The sequence below is a fragment of the Malus sylvestris genome, chromosome 5, assembly GCF_916048215.2.
Source record: "Malus sylvestris chromosome 5, drMalSylv7.2, whole genome shotgun sequence".
Classification (NCBI taxonomy): domain Eukaryota; kingdom Viridiplantae; phylum Streptophyta; class Magnoliopsida; order Rosales; family Rosaceae; genus Malus; species Malus sylvestris.
This window is the reverse complement of record NC_062264.1, coordinates 13,026,245-13,046,713: the sequence shown is the minus strand read 5'-3', so window position 1 is coordinate 13,046,713 and position 20,469 is coordinate 13,026,245. Positions and strand designations below refer to the sequence as shown.

The following is a 20,469-nucleotide window of genomic DNA, read 5'->3' as shown; positions in this document are numbered from 1 at the left end:
ATGGTAGAGAAAGGAAATGGAGGTGGAATGGTGCATAAATGAGTCAAAGGTGCAGCAAGAATCATGATGCACGGCATGGGATTCCAAATGTGGTGGATGGTGCATCAATGAGTGCATGTAATGGAGGTAAAAGTTGTATGAAATCTGATGGGTCAAGGGGACAAGAAATGTGCAACAATTGAGTGCAATGATTCAATATTTTGATACATGAAATCAGAAATAATGAAGGAGACAAGGGTGGTGCACGGCATGGGTGGATAATGAGTGTAATGGTGCATGAAATGAGTGCAAGAAATCTGGTGCATGAAAGGGACAAGGGTGATTATGCATGGCATGGGTGGAAAGATGAGTAAGTGGTGAATCAATGAGTGCAAGGAGGTGAAAGGATATTGTGCACATGGTAGACAAAGGAAAGAAAGTGGAATGATGTAACAAATGAGTCAATTGAGGGAACATGGATGATGATGCACGGCATAGGAATCCAAAGGGAGTGCAATGGTGGTGCACGACAATGATGGAAAGGTGAATGGTGGAGTGACACCCCTTTGCAGCTGAGCTCTTTGTCCTTTTTACCCTAATTCTTCTTTCTCTTTAACACATTCCTAGCCTCTTTAGTCTCCAATTTCGTCCTTCCACCTTGCTCCATGCATGTGCTATCCATTCCAAGCCCAAAACTGCTCCAAAATGCATCTTATTTCTTTATAAGGCCTATGGACCTACAAACACATGAAAATAGCTTAAAATACATAATTAACTAAGAAATAACAACATAAATGCATGAGAACAAGCTAACTCAGTCGCATAAATATGCTCCTATCATTTATCAAACCCCAAACTTCTTTGTTTATGTACGATCACTGATTCACTACATTTTCTCTTAAATAAGAAAACAACCAGGGGACGATGTTTTTGGACCATCTCCAAAATGACCTGAACTGCACGAGAATCCCCTAATTCTCGGCAATTCCAACACAAAGCATTCACTACAAATGGTGGGTGTGCATGCCAGCACTACCCACTGATGAACTAGAACAAAGTTTCTTCAGTGATGCGGAATCCATAGTTCTAGTAGCTAAGTCCACCTCTCTTATGCGTTTCAAGCCTGTTGCCATAGTACCTTTTAACTCTAAGTCAACAGGCTTGCTCAAGTTACAGCTAACAACCCTCTTACCAATCTGCCGCACCATACGATAAGCCATTTTCTTACTCCGACGACCTCCTACCTGCGCATTCCATCCCTTAAAGAAAGATGGACTCATGGAGATGAGAAATAAACCCCCTAGTAATACTGATGCATCTGCCACCATAGGCTGCATCCCATTCCCAACATCCAGAACCAATATCTCTTTACCCCCCACCCCCACTTCGTTACCCCCACCCCCTATGGGCTGCATCCCATTCCCAACATCCAGACCCAATATCTCTCTACCCCCCCCCCCCCCGGCAAGCTTTGTCGTTCAAACTGAACTCCAAATTCTCCTCCCCACCATCACGTACCCATCCAAAATTGTAACCAACCACGGGGAAAATGACGACACCACCATATTCCACTCTCCATTTGCACTCGTATCTCCTAGCTGATTGCCCTACCTGTAACCATTTCCCACATGATACATAAATGTCATCTAATGAGCCCCCTTTGAACTAATGTCATTGAATGCATCCACAAAGAAAGCAGTAAGTCGTGAGTTGTTTATATTGTACCAAAACCTCAATAAGACCACTTCCTTCCAACTATGGTAGTCGTAACTGAACCCCACGTCGCAGTGGTTTGAATACATCAATCGCGACTTTGATGTGCATAAACTCATCAAAACATAAATCATTCTCACAATCAACTGTCACGCACCTGCCCATTGCTGCCACGATAACCTCGCCCATCTCCTTTGTCGTAAACACCGAGGGAAGACCATGGATATGGACCCAGAAGCACTGCTCGAGAAATGGAACATCAGCAGGGACTTGTAACCCATCTACCTCTGCTATAAAAAAATTAAAAAATTAAAAAAAAAAGATTTCCCAAAAAACAACCATGGGTAAAACAAGTCGTCGTTCCTCCTCGGAATTAAAACTGAAAGTATGCGATTATCCCTAATCGCCATTGGCTCCACGATAGCCTTGGGATGCCAGGGATCCTTGATGACTCTCATAATGATGTTTGTCCTTAGGCATTTCTGGGTGAGCACCTTGCCCACCAAGAAAAACTTTGAAACCTTAAAACCCTAAGTCTCTCCATCTCCGTATCGCTGATCACAATCTCCACATTTTTCAACTCCGACAACTGAAGCCCAGACTTGAAAAGCCAAAGAAACGCTTCATCCCGGCACCCACCCAAGGAAAAACGATGCTGCACACGGCAAACTAGCAATTGCTGTCAACTAAACCTTAGAAACTGTAAACTGTCACGTTCCTTGAGGACGAATGGACTTGAATTTTCCAATTTTGAACAAACGATATTATTTACACTAAAGGGGAGGGGTGAGCTTAGCCTCACAATAGGCTAGCAATAATGTAGTTCAAATTCGTCTTTGGTGAAAATAGGAATACCACTAGACCGTAGTACTAAGTGGTGAATTTATTAGAAGTTAAACGGTGAGATGAAGAAGGGAAGATTGGGTTGTCTGCAATGAGTTAACCTATGAGACAAGGACAATAAATTGGTGATTAAGCTTTTGTCGGTTATGGAAAGGAAATGAAGCACAAATGAGAAGGCAAAGAAAAAGAAATGGTTGAGTCATAATTAGCTTTGGCATTAATATATTAATAATGGGTTGATGAATGACCATTATTCAAAATGGATATGAAAAGAGGTTGGCTGCTGCAGCAGCTCAATATCATTTGATTGTTTTCCATCAGTTTGCTCTTTCATAATTTTTAGAGTTTTGTTATTCTATTTAGTTTATGGAAAACTAATCTCCCTAGCTAAGGTTAGGGGGGAACCTACATTACGATTATGTAGTTTTACTATTTCGATTCTATTTCAGAGTTTCAATGTCAAATTTTAATTGTGGATGTCAATGGAATTTCTTATTTATTCTATTTTTGGATTGATGAATGTTGGTTATGATTCATAGGTTTAATCATGTTTTTCCTATAGTTTTGTTTCACATTCATGCTTATAGTGAATTGAATAAATTAGTAGATTGGTATGATTTCGACGGAGTAATTTCTCAATATTTTATTGTCATAGATACAAATTATATTTGGGATTATTTCTATAAGAAATTGAATGGGCATTTTGTTTTGATATCTACAATGAAAATCACTTTTCAAGTAGTTTTATATGAGGACAACTTAATTGCTATATTTTCCAGTTGAGAGAGTACTTGTTGGTATCTCAGTTGAGTTATAAAAAGGAATCGAAATAGTGAAATTGCATAGTTGTATTGAGTGGAACCCCTAATGCTTTAGTGTTTTTTCTTTTTAATTGTTGAATTTTTCTTCTATAAGTTACATCTCATTCAATATTATTCTTTGATTCAGTCTAGATAAATTATGCACTCTTTTTCAACGCTCTCTGGGGAATTCGAGACTTGGACTTCGAGTTTATACTATTATGTGATACCTGCACTTGGGTTTAGCAAGCAATTTTTGGCGCCATTACTAAGAAAGCGATTTGGTGAGGAGCGCATATTTTTTCTCCACCTTGTACATCTTTCCATTTATTTGTATTTTTTTAGTTGTAGTAGCGGTAAGTATTACAGCTTTCTTTAAGGGTGGTAAAGCTCTCTGAAAAGGTACAGGCACATGATATTCCTTGTCATTTTTAGATTCTTTGAGCTTGTAAAGTTTATTATTACTCTTAGTTTTCTCAACCTCCTTAGGTAAAGGTGTCGTGTCAATTATTTTACCGCTCCTAAGAGTAATCACAAACTTAGCATGCTTAAATTCGGTCTCAGTTGAATTAACACCTTTAGGATTAGCTTGAGTATTCGCAAGTAATCTTCCGTTTTCATTAACCGACATAGAGTTAGTTAATTTCAAAAGTTGACTCTTGATTTCTTTGTTTTCCTCTACAAGTTGATTGAACAATGAATCAAACTTTTGACCTAACGCTTGAACAGGATCTACATATGATTTTTATGTTGAAACGAATTAGGAGCAGAAAATTGGTGGTTAAGAGCACTTACCTAAGGATACAAGCCATTCCTTCAACGTAAAGTCACTATTACCTTTCCGAGAGACTTCTCCCTCACATCCTTTAGTTGGAAGAATAGCGGAATCGGCCATCATCTCGAAAATTAAAACTAGAACTTGGGATATGAGGGGGCTTTGGGGACGAAGAAAACGGTGGGAAATTTAGGGTTGTGGGGAAACCAATGAGAGAAAATGTGAAAGTGAAACAGTTCTTTTAAAGAACGCGTGGGACTTTGTGCGATGAAGCTTTGGTCACACAAACTTGCTTGCACAACCTTGCGCGACGAAATCTTCGTTGCGTAAAGTACACAGAAATACGATGACTTCAATGCCCACTGACCTTTTCAAAGTCCCTTTGTGCAACAAGACCTGTGTTATGCAAAGTTTACGCGGAAATTCTTCGCCAAGTGCTTCTTTGGGGCCAAAAAAATTCATACCCACATTTTCTTGTGGGACTTTGGGCGGCAAAGGGTTTGCGTAATGAATTCCTTATTTCATGCCACAAACATGCTTTAAGCGACGAAATTTTCATTGTCGCACAAGCTGTTTTTCCTACTGGTGTATGCATTGATAGTACCAATCACACATCGAGCAAATAAGGGATTTTGTATGTGTATATAAGTAATTGAGTTACTCCACATACTGTCAATTGGCTTTATTAGGGAACCCCAACTTTTTTCATGGTATCATAATAAGTTGTCCCACGTGTTAAACCCAAGAGTCACACATGCTCCACATCACTGAATTGTGTTGTCCACATGATTGGCTTGAAAATTATCCACATGTGAGGGGGCGTGTTCAGAGTATAAATCCCACATTGAAGAACCAAATGACCTTGCATGTGCTTATAAGTAGTTGAATTACTCTCCATATGCCAATTAGTTTTATAATAGAACCCCCAAACTTTCTTATATATATATGCAATCCACCCATTCATCCGTAGAATCCAATTGTTATAATAAAAAGTTAAGAACATATTTTATCGAATTTTTGGTGCACGTCTGTACTTAATAAAAAACCATATTTCGTTTGGAAGCCTTCCAAAAGTTTGGGGCTCTTTCCTTGATTTCTTCTCTGTATGATAACATATTATCCCCATTTTACCTGGTTGGGATTACCATGATATTTTATTCAACATCATTGTCATCGCCAATCCCAACGGGATTCTTTTGTTTTGCCTTAATTCTTTTTAGACAATTTTCACCTAGCAAATTATATATACTAGCTAATCAAATCTCTAGACATATATACAATTACAGGCAACTCTTTTGCTTATTACCATTGTAGACATGAAGTCCCTTCTCGTAGCTCTCTTCTCTTTGTTTTTGGTAAGCATCCGCATTCTCATTCCTCTTATTGCTTAATCTGTCGCCAATTTTTCAGTCGAAGAACAGAGCAAAAATACTATGTATTTGCATGAAAGTGTTCTCCGTGGACAGATTGATATATTACACTTTTCAATATCAATCCAAACTCTTTCGGAGCGAAACTTATTTGAATATGTGGTTCAAACTCTTTATAAGGGAATTTGTGTTTCAATATGTGGTCTAAATTCAGACTGACAACATAATACTATTTGCACTACGGTGGAAGCATAAGAGAATCTACTATCTTAAATACCGGTAGAGGAGATTCGAATTTGGAACCTCTTTTCAACATCGGAAAGAGAAAACCAACTCAAGAACTAATTTGGTTAAGCATAAGACAATATTTTGATTTTTATTCTCTGATACAACAATCGATAAGAGTGAATTTATGGTAAGCCACAAAGTATGTCAGTCATAACCAGATATCGAAGTTAAACACAAATGTTAAATAGTCATGCCCATCTAATTGGTGCATGTGACAATCTTTAAAATGCCTTCAAAATTACTATAATGTTTTAGTTTTTTTCTGTATTGTGGAGCAGTTTGCTACAACTATAGAATCAAGAGGAGGTGCCGGATTTGACTGGCCAACTAAGGAAGACCCCCAGGTTGACGTTTCTGTTTCAACTCCAAGAGCTTTACGATGGGGAGGTCCAGGAATTGAGTCAATTGACTGGCAAGATATCATGAAAGATGAACGTATGGGAAATTTCTTTGTTGAGGTTTTTGATTCAAAACCAAAAACTATAGGATCAATAAGAGGTGAAGAAATTGAGTCAGTTGATTGGAAAAATATTATGAAAGAGCAACCTAGGTGGAACCTAGTTGTTGAGGTTTCCGATACAGCACCAAAAACTATAGGAAAAACAGAGTCAATTGAATGGAAAAATATGATGAAACAGGAACCCACGGAGGACCTCCTTGTTGATGTCTCTATTTCAACGCAGGAAGAGAAAGCCTACCGCCGTGAAAATGTAAAGAAACCTTTTGATGAGTTCAGGCCCTATATCTCAGCTTACGGCCGCGAAGATGAAAGCAAAGTAGAATACTATGCCAAAGACATTGAACCACAACCTAAGTCTGATCGGGCTTACACTCGCAAGCAGCCATTTAGAGCAAAACAAGCCAAGCAAATATTTCCATCTACGATTACTACGAGAAACTGAAGGAAATTTAAAGAGTTAATATTACCTCCTCCGTTGTACACCTAAAACAACAAATAAAGTTGTAATAAAGCTTCCATGTATTAAGAAAGATACAGCTATTAGCTCGGAGAGAATTAATTCTATGTTTTATGAGTACTGTAATATACACAAGTGGTTTTGGTGTTTATATGTCGAGCTAGGTCAAAAAGAAAAAAAGAAAAAAAAAAACAACCACCAAACTCGTAATCAGACCAAGAAAAACTCATAATACTTCAAACGAAAATAATACATGACAAGAAATTGAACATTTGGCCAAATGTTATATGCATATTTTAAGCTATTCTTTATCAAGGTTCTAAAATACGTTAGGCGCTGTTGATGCACAAAACTGGAGGTCTTGGTACAACGTAAATCAGACCGTGAATCTGCAAGTAATGTAAATAACACAAGATATATCGTGGTTCATCCCAAGGTTTAGGCTACGTCCACACTGATTATATTTCTGAGGGAGACAGAGAGAGCTCTGAGAGTGAGAGCTTTGAGAGGGGCTGAGAGGGCCTAGGAATTGGCCTCCCCCAATTGTGAGGGTGAGGGGTCCTTTTATAGAATAAGGACTCCTCACTTATTACATATTTGCCCCTTCCTTTATCACATAATTACATTTAAGTTCCCCGAGTATTTGTACGAGATCTAAATACGAGGCCCTAAATATGATATAAACAGTAGTCCCCCAAGTCTTCAGTCAAGAGAGTCTTTTGGCTGGAGACTTGAAATTCAGTCCATGTGTGGGTCGAAGTAACTAGATGTTGTCATGAACTGATGTTCGGTATGAGGCGGTGCTCAATCTGAAATGATGCTCAACTATAAGTAGCACATGTTGCGAGGCTGCTCGACTTGTGGCTTATGTTGCCTTCGTTGGCTCGGCTTGTGGCACTTGGAGGTGAGGGGGTCCCTTTTATAGAATAAGGGCTCGCTCCTCAATACACAAATGATGGGCTAGAGTTGATGCTCACGGCGAGGCGGCTGCTCAGTAGGCGGTGATGCTCTCTAATAGTGGTGAGGGAGTCCCTTTTATAGAATAAGGGCTCGCTCCTCAATACATAAATGATGGGTTAAGATTGATGCTCCCGGCGAGGCGGTTGCTCAGCTGGCGGCGTTGCTCTCTAATGAAGGTGAGGGAGTCCCTTTTATAGAATAAGGGCTCGCTCCTCAATACATAAGTGATGGGCTAGGAGTGATGCTCGCGGCGAGGCAGTTGCTCAGCTGGCGGCGTTGCTCTCTAATGAAGGTGAGGGAGTCCCTTTTATAAAATAAGGGATCACTCCTCAATACATGAATAATGGGCCTTCTCTAATGAAAGTGAGGGAGTCCCTTTTATAGAATAAGGGATCGCTCCTCAATACATAAATAATGGGCTAGGTCCCCCAAGTATTTTTCATGAGGCCCAATATATGGTACACAGTGTAGTCCCCCAAGTCTTCGGTCAATAGAGTTTGTTGGCTGAAGACTTCAAATTGAATCCATGTATGGGCCGAAGTGGCAGTTGTTCGGAGGTGGTATTTGTATACCCTGCACTGAAGCTTTGTAGGTGAAGCTTTGCAAGTGAAGCTTTGAAGCTAGAGCTCTGTAAATGAAGCTTTTGAAGCTAGAGCTTTTGTAAATGATGAAGCTATAGCTCTGTAAATGAAGCTTTCGAAGCTAAAGCTTTTGTAAATGAAGCTTTTGACGTTGTAGCTCTGTAAATGAAGCTTTCGAAGCTAGAGCTTTTGTAAATAAAGCTTTTGAAGCTGATTGACATGAGTGATGCTCATGAATGTTTGATTGACATGAGTGATGCTCATGGATGTTGACATGAGTGATGGTCATGAATGTTGACATGAGTGATGCTCATGAATGTTTATGTATGATTGATATGAGTGATGCTTATGAATGTTTATGTATGATTGACATGAGTAATGCTCATGTATAATATGAAGCACTGGGCGTACTTTTGATCACCTGGTTGGTGGCATGAAGAAGAGTACAGGTTGTACATTTCATTACCTGGTTGGTGGCATGAATGGCTAGTTGCCAAATGATATTAGAGTACGGGTTGTACATTTCATCACCTGGTTGGTGGTAATAGCAGCAGGTTGCCGAATAATTTTGGAGTACTGGGCGTACTTTTGGTCACTGGTTGGTGGTAATAGCGGCAGGTTGCCGAATAATTTTGGAGTACTAGGCGTACTTTTGATCACCTGGTTAGAGTTATTTTGGGCTTATAGCCCTTCGCCCTCCACAACATGTCAGCCCATTTATGTTAGGCTTTGCCTTTTTTTTTTTTTTTTTTTTTTACTATTATTACCCTCTGATGGGGTTTATAAAGATGTATCCGAAAGATAAGAAAAATAATTTACATCATTCAGAAATAAGAAAAGTAAATCACATCTTTCTGGTAGGGTGTTTATTCCTTGCTTTTGCAGTGTTCCCATGTGCCTCTCTTCTTCTTTTCTCTTTTCCTTTTCTGCTTACTTTTGCTTTTGTTTCTATCTTCTTTTCTCTTTTGCAGATGGCAGACAAGGAATGATAAGTACATTAATCTTATCTCGGCTTTTGCACGATCTCTCATGATCACAGCCTCCACCACCTCTCTATACTTCCTGAAATATTCCTTGAGCCGTTTCTTATCTGTGTCCCAGGAAATCCCCCTTTTTCTTTTTCATGAGTAATGCTTACATATTTTATTTATGGTTGATGATCTGTCAACAATACACACTTGGAATGACACTTACTCTAGCTAACATTTGAACTTGAGCAGATTAAACTATGTACATACCTCCAGGGTGAAATCTCATGTATGGAGACAATTTGTACACGCAGCCTTTTAGAACAGTCCACATTGAATCTCCTTTTTGGTGCTGTTTAACAAAATCTGACTCCCCCTCTCTAACCGTGACCCAATCTGCATTATGGAACCGACGGGTTGCTTCTACGAAAAACTTTCCGATGTAGCTAGTGCCAAAGTCGACCAGGACTTGGTGGGCGTCGTGGAGGGTAATGACGGCGTCTCCGGGGCGGAGGTAGTTATACTGGTAAATCCTGTAGTCATCACAGAAAAAGGTCACAGCTTCCAAGTCAAGAGTGAGAGCTTTGTTAAGCCCTTCGATGATGGCCTCGAGCTTCGCCACCTCATTGCTCAGCACGACGCCGTCAACCACCGCCTCCAGATTTTTCCTCACCTCGAATATCAGATTGTCCATTGGGTGGCAGATCGTAAAAATCAATAGCCTTCTTCAAGCCATTGTTGGAACCATGAGAGTACTCTTTCCTCGTTACGAATCAACCCATTCGGCCCACCCGTTTTCGTCTTGGCATCGTAGGTCCCAGCATCATGCCACGACAAGCGGAGCATGATCGGAGCGCAGCTTCTGCTATAAACGAGAGCGAGGAGATGGCGGCAAGCCTTGTCAATTTTGTTGAAATACTCTTTGTCAACGAGCGGCGACGTCATCGAAACTGGAAGTCGGTACTCGACTGTGACTCGGAGCGAAGAGAGAACAATGAGAGTGATAGTGCAAATGCAACTGTGCAAGTGATATTTTTCAACGACAATGTTGATAAAGGGAGGGACTTGGAAGAACAACTCAAAAGATGGAGAGAGAGTGGCAGCAGCGATGTGGAGATCTGACAGTCACTAGTATAGTTGTCCGCCTGGTCGACGGAATGGTGGATCCAGCTTCGGCACTCAACTTTGAGAAAGCAATTGTTGCTTGTCCTCCAGGAATTTCAGATTGAGGCTTTAGCCTCTTCTCCAGAACAAAACCACCAATCGTGACTTTCCCCAATTTGAAGCCTTCTCTTTTCCCATATGCGCTGTAATTTCGATCCGTATGGAAGGACTTCTTATGAAGTGCTGCTAATTCTTTCTTGGTGCGCCCTGTTAGACCAGCTTCTGACTTTTCTTCAGAGGTGGATGTCTCTTCAGGTGCATGAGAATGTGTGTGGGATCTAGGAAAGCTTTGGTTTTCAAATTCACGGCGGAGGTGAAAAAATGAAAGAGAACCGACATAGCTTTTCGTGTCGATTCCCACAGACGGCGCCAAATGTTGATGCATAAAACCGGAGGTCTTGGTACAACGTAAATCCGACCGTGAATTGCAAGTAATGTAAATAACACAAGATGTATCGTGGTTCACCCCAAGGTTTAGGCTACGTCCACACTGATTATATTTTTGAGGGAGACAAGGAGAGCTCTAAGAGTGAAAGCTTTGAGAAGGGGTGAGAGGGCCTAGGAATTGACCTCCTCCAATTGTGAGGGTGAGGGGTCCTTTTATAAAATAAGGACTCCTCACTTATTACATATTTGCCCCTTCCTTTATCACATAATTACATTTAAGTCTCCCGAGTATTTGTACGAGGTCTAAATACGGAGGCCCTAAATATGGTATAAACAGGCGCTAATCGGGCAACAGTCATGATAAACGCTAGACGGAGCTTAGGCAAGGGCTTAAGTGGACTAAGCAGTTGTAAGTAAATTTATTATATACTTTTATTATATAAATAAGTTAAACTCAAAAAGAAAAAGAAATAACAAAACATTGCCAAATACTAAAATAAATAGTTTACCAAAAAAAATTAAAACTAAAATAAATAAATAAAATTGTCAAGTTGAATTTGGTTTATTAAGAACTTGTTGGATGGCTGGACGTGAGTATACAATAAATTGTCAAGGTTGTCTTGGTTTTATCATTAAAAAAATATAAACTATCGAGTTGGTCTTGGTTTTATCAATCATTTCAATATTTTACTTATTTTTCTACTCTTAAACCTTGCCTTGGCCTTTGTTACAAGAAAGGGATCATCTTCGGATCCACTTTATGGGGATCTTAGGGATCCCCACATTCTAACCGTTCATCGTACATCGTGAGGTCAGTTTTCGTCAGATATTATTTGTGTTTAATTTTAAATAAAAAAATCAAATAATTTCTGACTGCACGATACCCGATGAATGAATAAGATGTAGGGATCCCTATGATCGCCACAAATTAGATCCGGATGGGATCCAATTCCTTTGTTTCATCAATCCTTATATATTTTATTCATTTTTTTCTTTCTCTGTACCATCTTTTCCTGTCCCATTAAAACTCCCTCTTTTACCAATCTCTCACTCTACCATTTCAATTTGTTTTCTCATAATACCAGTCGTCGTTTTCCTTCTCTTAATTCCCCACCCCTCCTACAGCATGCCGACAAAGTTGCATGCTTCTCTATTTGCTTCCCAATCCACCGTTCTCATTGCTTCACCACCTCACCATTCTCTCCCATCCTTCCTTTTCCCATCAAATCGGCAACAAGCGAAGCCGAGAGATGCGTCAGCGATTGAAAATGACAGCGAGATTGCAAAAAGAACCATCGCTTGAATCACCACTTAGAATGCCTAGAGAGCGCCTAGGCGGGCACCTAACTCCTACCCTATTTTGTTGGACAAGTTGGCCTAAATCGTGGTTGTTCTCTGTCGCCCAGCGCCTAGGCCGATTTTTGGAGCACTGCTTTTTATATGTATAAAATACATAATGTTGGGAAAATACAAGAAAATTGTAATATTCTTCTAAGAAGCACGTAGACAATTAGGTTAAGGCACGGGTATTTCACTCTCTTTAAGGAGATTCAAGTCTAGTGCGGTTTGACAAAAGTTCACGAACAATTCCAGCAATATATCTCTTGACTTGTCCCGTTCAGGATACAATAGCCTAATTGAATTGTTTTTTCCTCAAACCTATATCCACAAAAAGGATGAGTCCAAAGCTCTCCAACAAGAACACCCTTCTTTGACCAATAAGTAAAAGATAGAAAAAAAAAATGGAGCCATATTGATCGAAATTAAAACTGACACACAACCTCAATGTTATGCATGTTGAGCAAAATGTGTTCAATACATTAGTCAGAACAATTCTAGACATCAAGGGAAAAATAAAGGGCACGATCAAAGCTTGCCTCAATTTGGAACAAATGGGCATAAGGCTCAAGTTATGGATGAATAGGGACAGTGACAAAGTGAGAAGGAGCTTTTCATTTTTTTTTTTTATTAAACCAGAAGAGAAGAAAGAGTTCTTAAAGTTTCTATTTCTGTAAAGTTTCCATATGGGTATGCTTCAAATATCGTGCGCTGCTTGAACGTTAATGGTGGTAAATTTTCTAGACTAAAGAGTCATGATTGTCATGTGATTCTGCAAAGCCTACTTCCGATTGGTACTTGAAACCTCTTGCCTTTTAATGTGGTGAAGCTATCATGTTGTTTTCGAGGTTTTTTTTTTTTTTTCAATTGACTGCAAGCTCGTTGCGAAAGTTAGACATTAAATAGTTGCATGACTACATTGTGCAAGTCCTATGCTAGTATGAACAGATATTTCCTGACTTTCTTTACAAGTATGATCTACATGATGATTCACTTGCTGAATAACGAATTGCTTGATGGACCAGTCAACAATCGATGAATGTATCCAATAGAAAGGTATATCATCGCCCATAATATGGATGATTTGACTATTTTTAATGATAACTTTTTATTTTTGCAGACTGCTTGTGATTTAAAAAAGTTTGTACGAAGCCCAAAGGATCAATTATAGAGGTTTGGGTCGTATATGAGTCGCTTACATTTTGTGGAATGTACCTACAAGATGTTGAGATAGCTCAATCGTCCCTAGTGCAATACTGGCCGGGGTGTGAGGCAAGAGAAACTTTGTATTGTTTTCTAAATCGACCCTTTGACGATCTAGTACGAGGCGAGTCGTTTTCCAAAAAGGATATGGATGAAGCGCATTGGTTCGTACTCAAGAATTATGACAAGAAAATGGCATACATGGATGAGCATGAAGAGATGATCACATATATATGCCTAAAAGCATCATGAATTGTTTCCTCATTGGTTTCTCAAATATGTAAGCTTAACGTGTTTGTATTGAACATATTGTATGTATTTAATCATTATCTTTAAATTTTGTAAAACTAACATCTTGAGTTTTTGTATTATATTTGGTGAATGAATTGAAGGCATTGGATTCGCCCTCTTACACTAAAGAGTTATATAACTTTGCATTAGAACTCATTTGCGCTGAAATGTTCTCAAGTTGCTATATTAACTGCGTCAAGTTCTTGGGGGCTGAGCATTATGAGAAGTTGTGTACACAAAATAGTAAGGTTCATGTATCAGGTGGGGGCGATAGTACAAACATTTATTCCTATGGAAAACTAAAAAGTGTAGTACAATTACTTTACAAAGGCCGTTGACAAGTGATCCTGTTTAAGTGTCGATGATTTGGTGAAAAACCAACATAGAAGTATGAGAGTTACGCGAGACCATGGACTACTATCAGTGAACACTAACAGATGTTGGTACAATGATGACCCTTACATTTTGGCAAGTAAGGCAAAACAGATTTTCTATCTAGATGACCTTAAGGGTGGGGAGGGGGGTTAGAAAATTGTTCAGAAGATTGATTATAGGAACATGTATGCCACCCCGGACGTATATCATGTTGACAACGACAACAACAACTATGCTAACCAACAACTCAAGACTTTGATAGAAATTGGTGCGGAAACACTCCGGGATAGTAATTTTGCCCAAGAACCGTTTCAGATACCAGGAGTTGCTGAAATCGAAATACCGATTGAGTCCATTACAATTGACCTCGGTGGTGGTATCACCATACTCAACCCTATGTTACTTATGTCCTCTTCACATCTCTTCTTGGTGACCTAAATACAAGCCCAATAGCAAAAAAGAAAATACAGCATATAGGCCCAAAAGTGGCTAGTTGAACAATAACAAAAAAAACCCTAAGACTGGAACGGAACCAACAGCCACCAGATGTGCTTCCATCGCAAGGACACCACCACCACCAAGAGAATGATCCAATGAAACAAATGGATCAACGAAAAATGGGGGTGAGCAAGCCACCCGCGCAGTAAGCGCTCCCATAATCCAAACAGATAGTGCTAAAAGCACTTTGACAACCACCCAACACCTGAGAAGAAGCACATAGGCCGAGTAGCAAAGGCTGATGGTTGAGGACGCAAAATGAAAAATATCACTAGAGCAGGAGAAGGCCATGAAAGTCCAAATCTGAGACCAACTCATGGGAATTGAAACAGAGTTCATAGAACAAAACTCAAGGGAAGTTAAAACAAAGACCAAAAGAGAAAAAGTTCACAAATAAAAATAAATAAATAAATAAAACTTTTGAGCGAAATGAAGGAAGGGGGAAGGATGAAGGAAAGTAGGGGAAAAGGGAAGAGTGGAGATGGATGGGTAAAGGGGAATAAGAGCTAGAAAAGGGTGGGAAGGATGGGGGAAAGAAGGGGAAGAGGGAAGATGCAAAGGGTGGAGAAGGAAGAGAAAGAGGGAAGGAAGGCTAGAAAGAGGGGGAGTCGGGCTGCCGCCGACCCCAAACCGGAGTAAGGCGCGGTAGCTAGGAGGATTTCTTTTAGCTTGAAGGCAAAGGGAGGAAATGTTAGAAAGAAAACAACTACACTAAATCGTGAATTGGGACGTTGTGAATTATAAAGAATATTTACCACGTGATATTGTCCATCTTCATGCAAAGTCTATTGTCACCATAAAATATGCATTATTGTACGTCCAACATAATTATTTATGATGTATAAAATTAAAATATAAAAAAATTATTTGAATACTTAAATAATTTCCGATAATCAGTTTGTAGCTCCCTATGTTTGCCTCTCTTCCTCTCTTTTTCCGTCTTCTATGCATGCAATGGCCAACCCTTATTTCTCGCTTGCCTCCTATTTTTCTCCGTCAAACAAAAACATGCCAACTAAATAAAAAAATTTAAAATTTTCTAAATGCACCAGCTCACAACGACTAGGTTCTATTCGTGAGCTCATCTATTTTTAGCCGTTAGATCCTTGTCCGCACGGATCGTCCACACGCTTCATCTGCACCTTAGACACACCCATCCCTTTGGATAAAAGGTATGTATGTATGTATGTATCTATATATATAATCTTATGTCGGAGTCATACCACGTGAAAAAGTCTATTACATGTACAAAATAAGTGACTGAGACTCTACTTGATAAAAAAGCATATATATTAAGGAATCCTTCCAAAACCTTGGGGTCCCTAATTAGGTCCACCATTGATTTCTTCCAAGTCTGAAAACCATCAAAACAAATATCCGCACACCACTCTTACCTGATCGGGAATACCACCATGATATTTTATTCATAATCGCTATCCGTCATCACCAACCCCGTCCCCAACCCCAACTTGATTATCATGTGCATACTGCTATGACATATTTCAAGACATTATTCTCCTCCCAAATTATCTATAAGTAGTCTGAGTTTCATATCATTCGACGTACAACTACAAGCAAACCTTTTGAATACCATTCAAACATGAAGTCCCTTTGTGCTACCTTAGCTCTCTTCACTCTTCTTTTGGTAAGCATTTGTGATATCCATAATGTTGTTGCTTAAAATATGTTACCTGCCAAATCTTTTAAGCCAAAAACTTGATAGATGACTGAACTCTTCTATCATAGTTACGTTGAAAATTTTCTTCCACAATATATATAGTGTAATGTTTTCTTGCCAACTTATATTATCAAACTGTGAATCCATACGACAAATTCCAACAAGAATCAATTAAATTAATCAATAGTCACAATTTGAGAACATAAGCATTTTATATATGTTAATTTTGAAATAAAAGAACGAAATATTCTTCTCCCTTGTATTTCTATATATCTTGGGATCCACTTTTTGGAGTGATAATAACATCTTTCTTACTTTTATTGTGCTTTATTATTGTCAAATTCATTTCGACTATGTACGTAAATATTTGTTTAAATATGTATATGTGGCGTCATTAATTTGAATGATAGAACACAAATTATTTTGTTTTTCTTACTCTCTCTCACTTGTGGATCAGTTTGCTAAACCTATTGAATCCAGAGGAGGTGTAGGAGAATACTGGAAAACTGTCATGAATGAGCAATCTATGCCCCAAGCAATTGGAGGCCTCCTTGTTGAAGTTCCTGATTTAACACCAAAAAGGAAAGCCGAGGACTGCCATGAAAACATGAAAAAACCATTCGTTGGGGTTGAAGAATTTGAGCCAAATATTTCATCGTACCATGATGATGAAAGCAAAGCAGAGAACTCTACGAAGGACACTGGCTCACTTCCTAAGTCTCAGGCTTACCCTGACAAGAAGCCATTTGTAGCAAAAGAAGAGAAGCAGCCATTTGATGAAGATTTGAGCCAAGGCCGAATATATCTGTTTACAACGACTAAGAGAAGACGAATTGAATTCGTGCAAAAATCTGGTCCTTTTTAAAATATAATAAGCTCGTGGCTAGTGATCGAGAGCATTTATGATTTACGCATTATCTAAAGGTAGAATTCGAATCTCACTGTGATGTATGTTTAATTAAGCTTTTCTGTGTCAAGAAAAGGCCACTGGCCCTGAGAAAAGTGTAGGTTTTAATTATGACTGTAAGATATGTGCGGTTTGGTCTTTATGTGTCAAGCTTGATCATGAATGTAATGTGCAATCCCAAATAATTAATTAAGATAGCTTTGGCAATTGAATGTGGTTAATTTCTGGGTATGGTCTCTTTTCCAAATAAATAGTTAAAAGAAATTATGGACAGTGTGAGAGGATTCAACGCAAAACTAAGTGGTAATGAGTATGTATTCAGCTGAAAATCTAGTATATCTGCTAGACTTTCATCACTAAGACTTCCAAACTCTGACATCTACAACAAACAGAAACAAACTCTATCACCACATGAAAGATCGAAACATAAGGAAGTTCCTAGGGCGTGGAGAAAAGCTCAATCAGTTCATTATGTTCTCAACCAAATACATGAACACTCAAACAATTCAACAAGAATGAAAGCATGTGATCTAGTGGAGAAGATTACCAACCTGAAGATCGTGCAAAGCAATGTCGGAATCCCTCTCAACTATAAGAGCACTCTATCTCCAAAAATCACTACAAAATGAGCAAATGAAGACAATGAAAAGAGTGGAAACTTCTCATTCTTATAGGGTTCAACATGGCCAAAGAAATTTGAAATTCAAAATTCAAACCATGAGAAAACCCCACATGGAAAGTCTTCAAACTTCCACAGAAGCTAGGGAGTTTTCAAATTTCAAACTTGCAGCACCCCCTATTCCCCTTAAAAAACAAAAACAAAAAGGGAGGAGATGAACACATTAGCTTCATCAATTTATGGTGCCAACAAGAGCTTCATCAATGGAGGGTAACCACAATTCTCAAAAGCTTTACACACTCTTGATCAAGACAGTGTGAAACAAAACCAATTTATGATGCCAACAAGAGCTTCATCAATGGAGGACAAGCACAACTCTCAAAAGCTTCACACATTCTTGATCAAGACAGTGTGAAGCAAAACCAATTTATGGTGCCAATAAGAGCTTCATCAAAGCAGTTCAACCACAACTCTCAAAAGCTTCACACTATCTTGATCAAGATAGTGTGAAGCAAAATCAATTCATGGTGCCCAACAAAGATTCAACCTTAAAGCTTCAACACAAAAGCTTCAACACAAAAGCTTCACCAACAAAAGCTTCATCAATGGAGGACAACTACAAATTCTCAAAAGCTTGACCTATAAAAGCTCGACCCACAAAAGCTTCACCTACAAAAGCTTGACCCACAAAAGCTTCACCTACAAAAGCTTGACCCACAGAAGCTTCGCCTACAAAAGTTTCACCCACAAAAGCTTCACCTACAAAGCTTCAACACAAAAGCTTCACTTACAAAAGCTTCACACTATCTTGATCAAGATAGTGTGAAGCAAAATCAATTCATGGTGCCCAACAAAGTTTCAACCTTAAAGCTCCACCTACAAAGCTTCAACACCAAAGCTTCACCTACAAAGCTTTTAAAAAAAAATATATATATATATATATATATATATTTTTTTTTTCGGAAATCCAAAAATTCAAAAATTCGAAAGAAAAAAAATTGCCTAGGCCTCCTCTTCTTTGGGCCTAACAACTTTCATAACAAATATATATGAATGAGGAGTTTTGGGCTACCACTTAGAAAGGAAATGCCTCATTCGTCAACTCCCTCAACCAGAGACTTGGGTGACTCCTACCATATGCTACTATACCTTGATACTCAAAAGTCTTATGACCACTCAGTGACTTGGATTTTTCAAGTCTCCAACCGAGAAGTTTTCCTCACTCGGGAAATTAAAGGAGCACTACCACAACATACATGCTTCACTCTCAAAGCTACAACATACAAGCTTCAACAAAAGAAAAAATTCAAAGAATTTAGTGAAGCAGGCCTTGGTGTATTTAACACAATACGTTGAAATGAAGCAAATCTTGTTTATTGATATCTTCGATAAGTTACAAATATGTGCATATACATGAATCAAAATAAACAAACAAGAATGAGCCTTTACAAAGGTTGCTTATGAGAAGTCTCAACAGTCGGCAGAGCCCTAGAAAGAGTAGGCACCGGAGGGTGATCATTCGGAGCCTCAGTACTAGGCAGAACCCCAAAAAGAGGAAGGACTAAAGGTTGATCATTTAGAGCTTCATTACGCGGTACAGCCCCAGAAGACGAAGGCAATAAATGCCTTTGAAACAAACCCACAAACCTCTGATGATCAAGCAAAATCTGACCATCAGATTCTTGCAACTGGTCAAGCTTCCTTTTCCTGTTTGTAGCATAGTCATGTGCGAGCATGTGCAACTGTTTATTCTCATGCTTGAGCCTTCTAATCTCATGTTTGAGACTTATCACTTCAGCTGCTAATGATTCAACTTGGCGGGTTCGAGTAAATAGGCGTTGGGCCATATTAGACACAGAACCTGCACACTGAACACTGAGAGCCAGAGAATCCTTAACAGCCAACTCATCAGACCGTTTGGAAAGTAGTCTGTTATATTTGGGAGTGAGAAGGTTCCTAGCCACCACCGCAGCTGTCATATCATTCTTCATCATAGAGTCCCCAATAGTAAGAGGACTAGTAGGGGATAAGAAGGATGGGTGTCATATGTTGTCTTGAGAAGGCATAGATGCATCTTCACCAAAGTTCAAGTCAAAACGACGGTCGGATGGGCCAGACATTCTCAGAAATGAGGTGCAATAAATCTCTGAAATAAGGGGAAAATTCCTACAAGCAATAACTCTCTGAATGTACTTCTTGCACACAATTGGTGCCCTTATAAAAGAAAGGGCAACAGGGTCGTTGGTTCAAGAATCGAAGAGGCACCACTTTCCGGATTCTGAATAGGCACCACTTTCCACACGCAACATCAGCTCATCGGGTACCATAGATAACTTTGCCAAAGATCTCTGACAAAGTTTAGACATATAAATTTTGAAAGTCTAGCTACCCTACTATTACCCACAAGGGTAAAGGAACAGCACCACTGCTTGATAACTAGAAAGTCCCAATGTGTGTTAACCTTCGTGCTCCGTGGCAAGGCAGACTGGCAAAAATACCCAACCTTTACTCACATTTAAGAAAACACTCCCAACAAGATTGCTTGCTCAAAAATCGAAGAGGCACCACTCTCCGAATCTCGAGAGCCAGACTCCCAACAGGATTACTTTCTCAAAAATCAAAGAGACACTGCTCTCCGAATCTCAAAAGTCAAACTCCCAACAGGATTGCTTTCTCAAAAATTAAAGAGGCACCGTTCTCTGAATCTCGAGAGTTAGATCCTCGACAGGATTACTTGTTCGAAAATCGAAGAGGCACTACTCTCTGAACTTTGAAAGCCAGATTTCCTTGGATAAAGCTTGTCTGCAATCTTCAC

At 39.2% G+C, this 20,469-nt stretch overlaps 2 protein-coding genes across 2 annotated transcripts; both read left to right on the top strand.

The window, feature by feature from the left end:
- Positions 1 to 5,426: 5,426 nt before the first annotated feature.
- On the top strand, positions 5,427 to 6,670 carry LOC126621751 (uncharacterized). The gene is made up of 2 exons (XM_050290331.1): positions 5,427 to 5,465; positions 6,047 to 6,670. The coding sequence occupies exons 1-2, from the start codon at positions 5,427 to 5,429 to the stop codon at positions 6,668 to 6,670; spliced, it is 663 nt and encodes a 220-aa protein (XP_050146288.1).
- A 9,361-nt stretch (positions 6,671 to 16,031) lies between these two features.
- On the top strand, positions 16,032 to 17,242 carry LOC126621753 (uncharacterized). Its single transcript, XM_050290333.1, has 2 exons — positions 16,032 to 16,095; positions 16,586 to 17,242. Exons 1-2 carry the CDS (start codon positions 16,051 to 16,053, stop codon positions 16,991 to 16,993), a joined length of 453 nt encoding a protein of 150 aa, XP_050146290.1. The 5' UTR covers positions 16,032 to 16,050; the 3' UTR covers positions 16,994 to 17,242.
- Positions 17,243 to 20,469: the final 3,227 nt, after the last annotated feature.

Coding starts and splice junctions, on each gene's coding strand:
- LOC126621753 (XM_050290333.1), top strand. CDS start 16,051: ATGAAGTCCCTTTGTGCTACCTTAGCTCTCTTCACTCTTCTTTTG. Junction 16,096..16,585: donor CTCTCTTCACTCTTCTTTTG/GTAAGCATTTGT, acceptor CTTGTGGATCAG/TTTGCTAAACCTATTGAATC.
- LOC126621751 (XM_050290331.1), top strand. CDS start 5,427: ATGAAGTCCCTTCTCGTAGCTCTCTTCTCTTTGTTTTTG. Junction 5,466..6,046: donor CTCTCTTCTCTTTGTTTTTG/GTAAGCATCCGC, acceptor ATTGTGGAGCAG/TTTGCTACAACTATAGAATC.